Raw genomic sequence first — 6,598 nt, 5'->3', positions numbered from 1 at the left:
ACGTTTCGACAAGGTTTTGTCATCATCTGATGATGACAAAACCTTGTCGAAACGTTGTACATTTGCTGTTATATTAAAGTTTTTCTTCATTACCCATTCAAGCCGTCTCCAGCCATAATTAGTGAAAAGTTCTGATTATTTTGAACGCTCAGTACAATTTAGTTTTGTCTCTCTGGGTTGTGACCAGAGTTGAAAAAGAAGATACATATTTGTAGTCTACTGTCATCCAAATTAGACTTATATTAAATTACGGTGTTATTATTTCTTGATGTTTTTAATTTATATTATCTTGGTTCTTTGTTTATAAGTTATGTTAACGTTTCTCACTATTTCGACCCATATGCTTTTTTTGGTTGCGAGAATTCTTCGAAATTACCAATTTGAAAAACTAGTTTAGTCATATACACGATGATGGACGTTTGCCTTATATGTAATTCTTTCTCGAGTGTTATAAACATATGATAGTTTTTACACTAATGTATTTCAAACTCTTAAGTTACAGTACAATACTAAATAAATACATTTATATGTTTAAAATAAAACTAACAAATGTGTCTTTGCTTAACGCGTCGTTTATTACATTTTGCTTCACAGGTATTGTGAAATGGTGTGCATCATTCTATCTGCACGTCTACTAAATACAGGTGATCAGCAAAGATATCTGAACAAACTCGTTAAATGTCACTTTCATATGGCGTCCGCCAAAGTGAAAATTAAGATGGCTGCCAAAGTAGATCCGTTCATCTATTGTTTATCCATTTAAATCCGATCATTGAAGGGTCCAACTGGGTTCTTTTCCTACATTTCGTCAAAATTGGTTCAGCCAGTTCCTCACACCAATATAGCAAACAAAAGAACAACTATTTACTCGTATATTTCCTTACATGCTAATATTTTCCACAATCACATTCAGTGCTCTTTAATAACAACATCATAAAGAAAAATATGTTTTGATTTCCTATTCATTTCCGCAGAACAAAACAGATAACTTGAATTTTTCCAAACACTAAGTTCCGTACATAATAAGTATAACAAAAAATAAATTCATAAAAAAGGTAAAGAAGTTTTATTGTGCGTTTCTTCAAAATCCTTATAACTTATGGTAAATATTACGCACAGGGAACTTGCAATATATTCAAACATGCAGTCTGCACCTTTTCAATATAACTATCCTGCTAAATTTAACTCTCAAGTTTTCTTCACTTCGTAATTTATATATTGAAATATGAAGTATCTTCTTCATTCTGGGTGTAAAATCTTATACCATGATCAGGTTAGCGCTACAGATTCGAGCTTTGACCACCATTCTCTTTCATCGCTCTAACAAAGAAATGTTATTAAATTATAAATTGCATTAATCTTATGATATCAATAGGTTTGGTTTATTACGAATTTTTGCGCAAAGCTGCATAAATGCTAACTCCTCTATCCGTCTCTGTGAATTGATACGTCAGAGGGAATGGAGCTCGTAAACAGCTAACTGTTGGGTTACTCTAATCGAATAGCCATATTTGACCGTCTATTTCACAGTGTACCTACGGACCCAAAGTGCGTAGCTCAATTTTCAATTTTATTTTCTGCAGCAATACGAGGTGAACCATGGACCCTCGAATCCATAGTTGTGACATAACGTTTTCGAACAACATGGGGCCTATTGGTCCATCTCGGCTGTTCCATCTTCTAAAGCAAATTAAAACTATTAATAAATAAATTTTTAAAAAGCTTAAAGCCACCCCTTATCATTCATATAGTTATCAAGCTTTCACTTAAACTCACTTAAATTTACTGCTTCCACAACATCCGAAGGCAACCCATTATGAAGGCCAACCACCCTGTTAGAAAAATTAAACTGTTTTAGCTGAAAATGGATCCTACCCTGCCAAAATTTATATTTGTATCCCATTGTTCTACTATTCTCACTGTTAAGTATGACAAAAGATATATCAACTCTATCAATTCCCTCTACAATCTTAAACACCTCAATGAGATCCCCCCTATAACAATTTGAGAGATTTCAACCTTTCTTTGTATGACAATCCCTCAATCTCAGGCACCATTCTAGTAACCCTTCTCTGAACTCTGTCCAATAATTCAATGTATTTCCTAAGGTAAGGAGTCCAAGACTGAACACAATATTCAAATGTGGCCTAACCAGTGACCTATACAATGAAAGTATAATCTCTTTACACTAGTATTCAATATTTCTCTAGATACAACCTAAAATCCTATTAACCCTACCACTAGCAACAGCACATTGCTTGGATGACTTTAGACTGATCAACTATTACACGAAGATCCATTTCTTTCATGACACTGTTAAGGTTATTCCCATCCAAATTATACTTATAATTCAAATTATGATAACCAACATGCATTATCTTGCATTTATTATAATTAAAACCCATTTACCATTTATTTACCCAACTTGCTAAATGATTTAAATCCTTTTGTAAATCAGCAGCATCCTCTTCACAGCTAGCAACACCCAAGACCTTAAGAAATTCTTACTGTTAATTTTTACATTTTCAGCCAACCTTTTCTCATACATCCTTTTTGGTGTTCTAATTTCTTGTTTCACCAACTTGCTTGATCTTCTATAATCTTCAAAATTTCCTGTCATACCAGTCAATTTAAATTCTCAAACTTATGATGCTTTTCTTTAATTTTATCTCTTATACTCTTTGTGAGCCAACCTGGTTTATTACTTGCAGCCACCCTTTTCTTTCTATAAGGAATTTGTTTATCTTGAATATTTAAACATTTATCTTTACCAAACATTTGATCGGTATCTCTAAATAATTCAGCTGCCCAATTCACAACAGATAATTACTGTCACATCCATTCAAATTTTGCGTTTTTGAAATTTATAACTACAGTATCATTATGATGCAGAAAACCATCTTGAACAGTTTTCAAAAACCTTTCTCTCTCATGGTTGGACTCCAGCATTTCCAATCTATATGCCAGCAATTAAAATCACCCATAATTATGACAAATTAACAGCTGAAATCTTAATCTCATAGTAATTTTTTTCATTAATTTCATCAGTATCATTTGGTGGTCTGTAAAAAAGCCCACTGAAAGACTTTACTCTTTATATCCACTAATAGAAATCCAAATGGATTCAATCTCCTTGCTATTATCTTTGATATCCTCATCTTCAATGGGATGTAACTCATATTATAAATATGAAGCCACTTCTCCCCCCTCTATTTAGTACTCTACCATATTAAATAGTCTATAACCCTGCATTTCAAAGGAATTTCTGTCATCAAAATCACCTGCATTAAACCATGTTTCAGCTATTCCTATTATTTTAAAATCCTCCATTCCTACCAGTGCTCTAAAGTCATCTATTTTATTACGTATACTTCTAGAATTACAACAGTAACAATTAAGCCTACCTTTTAACTAATTCTATACTTATTTCAATGCTAAACTTTTCTTTGACTCTTAGTCTTTTTACATTTAGTTTTTCCTGGCCCTCACCAATGTCTAGTCCTAGTTTAAAACTTCCTTTACAGCTGAGTTAATAGCCTTAGCAAACAAGCCAGCCCCTATCTTATTTAAATGTAAACCATCCATTCCAAAAACCTCCCTTCGTCCACTGAAGTGATACCACAAGTCCAACCAGCCAATCTACTCCTCCTTACATACTAACCTAAGCCTAGCATTTAGCCCTAATGATCTACTTATAACTTCATCCCCACAGTTAATTCTGGGCAGTATCCCTGACTAAATTAAGTAATGGCCTTTTCTTTAACTGCTTTTATCAACCCCTTACTTATTAATTAGCTCCTCTGACCTACCTTTCCCTATATCATTAGCCCTACGTGCACCACAAAATTGCATCTCTGCTAGCCCCTTTATTATATCTCCTGCTCTGTCAGTTATATCCTCCACCTGTGCCCCTGGGTAACATAACCTGATTCTTTTCTCCATATTTACCCCACAGACTATCCTAACAACATGCCTTGTCAAGGAATCACATATAACTATAACCTCCTTATCATCCTTCTCTGACCCTTTTATTTCCCTTCCCTCCAATAGATCTTCGTCTGCAGAAGCCAAGGGCTGAAATTTGTTGCTCAATAGAATAGGCTCATCACTATTAAATTCGCTACTCTTAGCCCTAATGGTACTCTTTATAACTTCTTGAGTCCCTCGCTGGGACAGCGGTATGTCTACGGATTTATAACGCTAAGGTCAGGGGTTCAATTCCCCTCGGTGGACACAGCAGATAGCCCGATGTGGCTTTGCTATAAGAAAACACACATACACACACACACAAACACACTAACTTCCTGAAAGTCATTGTTAGCTGATGTATTCCTTGCATGTAAAAACTTAAGTTCCTCTTCAAATCCTGCTGCCATTTCCCACAGTCTACACTTTTCTTTATCTATTGCCTCTACTTAAATTATGAATTCAATCTACAAACTCTACATAAAAATTTCACATGTTCGTTACTAGCTCCCTTATAATTACATGCCAGTCCCGAGTTCTCTAATACAACTCACATATTGCACTCATAACACCTAACAAACTGTGAACGCTTAACTCCTACACTAGTCTTAACCATTGTATTTATACTTGTAGCCTGAAAATAAATAATACCAAATACCAGTAGCTTATTGTTCACACTGTTACTGTTAAGCCTAACGTTTAAGAACCAGTTATAACCCTTAAACCACGCCTGGTCTGATATTAATAGACTTAAGAAACAATTTTGTCTTAATATTCTGTAAGTTAGTAGTAAAAGAAAAAAGTTAGAAGTTAAAGAACGAAGATAACTAACATTTCTTTACGAGACCATAAGTTCACCGATCAAAAGATGCTTACAAAAATAATTATTGTTCACCCTTTCCCAAAACAGATTGATAGAGATATGTAAATTCGATAATCATTATATATATATATATATGATTTTCATTTTTACAAAAATTGATTTTCCGTCAATATTAACGAAAATAACTTAATCCCACAACAGCTTATTCTCAGTGGAATAATTACAGTACCTGCAATAAAAAAATCGAGAAATTTGATAATCCATTCTAGTGTTTTAAGCTAACATAGTGAGACATTTCAAGTATTAATTTTATGAACGATAGGTTTAATGCTTATCATGAAAGTAATTATACCGGTCATTTTAAATAATATTACACAGAAGTTCCTGTAGTTTTAATTTAGTTCAAGTGGATGAAGATCTATTGACGATGTTTTTCTTTTTTTAATAAAAAATACATATAGAAGATTTCAGCAAAATAGAAAACTGATAAAACGTACATTGATACGAAAGTGTGTTTATTTCTATTTGTAGAACGAGAAAAACCAGATAATGACATCTAATGTCTGGCTTCAGCTGGTAAGTTTATTAGCTTTGTTTTTTTATCAGAAAATATCAATATCAAATATTTGTTTGCATAAGTTTTTCATCATATTATATGTATTATATGAAGTTTATTAAAAACAGAACTTGCGTTAATTTTTGACGCAGCTGTGTATTTCACTTTTTCTGACCAAGGGTATCTGATCACACTTTGAGTTTTCCTGTCTTTGTGTAAACATATACTACATTTTTACACGTCAGCTGTTCGTGAAGTATTCCATCTTTACAAACACTTGCTACACTTTTTCTGAACTAGTGTGATTAACTAATTAATTATTACTTCACTTTTTAGTCATAATGTAAGCGTCTATTTCTTTATCATAGAAATAAAATTATTACACTTTTAGTTTTATTTCTATGGTAATGAAATTATTCAGTTCATTTGCATACTGTCTTGGTGGGAGTGAACAATGTCTCTTTAGTAGCAACCAAGGGTGCAGTCAATAAAGGGAGTTCTAATTACCCAGTTCTAACACGATGTTGCACTAAATAAGTGCCACTATTTTTTAGTGAAGCAATAGGTTCCGTTTCGAAAGCTCGGTCAGTTTCTGGCGGTCAGTAGGCTACTCTCTAACCCTTCAAGATAGCCTCGCTATAGGTGAGATATTTCATAGAACTGTTGTTATTACTTTGGAACCGAACAAAATTATTCTGTTCCAAAAATATATTCTTATGCATTATCTTACTGGAATAACACATTTTCTTGGTCCAAAAAAATCCATTTAATTACTAGGACACGTTCATTTAGAACATCTTGATATTCATTGTCATTTAGAAAGGCAGACACTTCACAACTGTGCAGGTCCTAATGAGTACTCACATACTTCTCCAATTAGTTAAAAAGAAATTGTTTTGTTCAGGCCCGACGTGGCCAGGTGGTTAGGGCGATTTGAGTTGTAATCTGAGGGTCGCGGGTTCGAATCACCGCTCCACCAAATACGTTCGCCCTTTGTGCCGTGGGGGTGTTATAAAGTAATGATCAATCCCACTATTCGTTGGTAAAAGAGTAGCACAAGAGTTGGTGGTAGGTGGTGATGACTAGCTGACTTCTCACTAATCTTTCACTGCTAAATTAGGGACGGCAAGCGCAGATAGCCCTCGTGTAGCTTTGCGCGAAAGTCAAAACAAACAAACATATTGTTCAGTTGCCTGTCTCTAGACCTGGGCCCGGCATGGCCAGGTGGTTAGGGCGCTCGACTAGCAGTCTGC

At 34.3% G+C, this 6,598-nt stretch overlaps 1 protein-coding gene across 3 annotated transcripts in view; it reads left to right on the top strand.

Moving 5' to 3' along the window:
* Positions 1-5,325: 5,325 nt before the first annotated feature.
* The window catches only part of LOC106460766 (acetylcholine receptor subunit beta-like 1), a 28,898-nt gene continuing 27,625 nt past the window's right edge, over positions 5,326-6,598 (top strand). For all 3 annotated transcript variants that reach the window (XM_022387554.1, XM_013920501.2, XM_022387555.1), the window contains exon 1: positions 5,326-5,365. In XM_022387554.1, coding sequence (XP_022243262.1) covers positions 5,339-5,365 — 27 coding nt within the window. In that variant the 5' untranslated portion in view covers positions 5,326-5,338. The remainder of the gene's footprint in view (positions 5,366-6,598) is intronic.

This window comes from Limulus polyphemus, unplaced genomic scaffold, assembly GCF_000517525.1.
Source record: "Limulus polyphemus unplaced genomic scaffold, Limulus_polyphemus-2.1.2 Scaffold832, whole genome shotgun sequence".
Classification (NCBI taxonomy): domain Eukaryota; kingdom Metazoa; phylum Arthropoda; class Merostomata; order Xiphosura; family Limulidae; genus Limulus; species Limulus polyphemus.
This window is presented reverse-complemented; position numbering and strand designations above follow the sequence as displayed.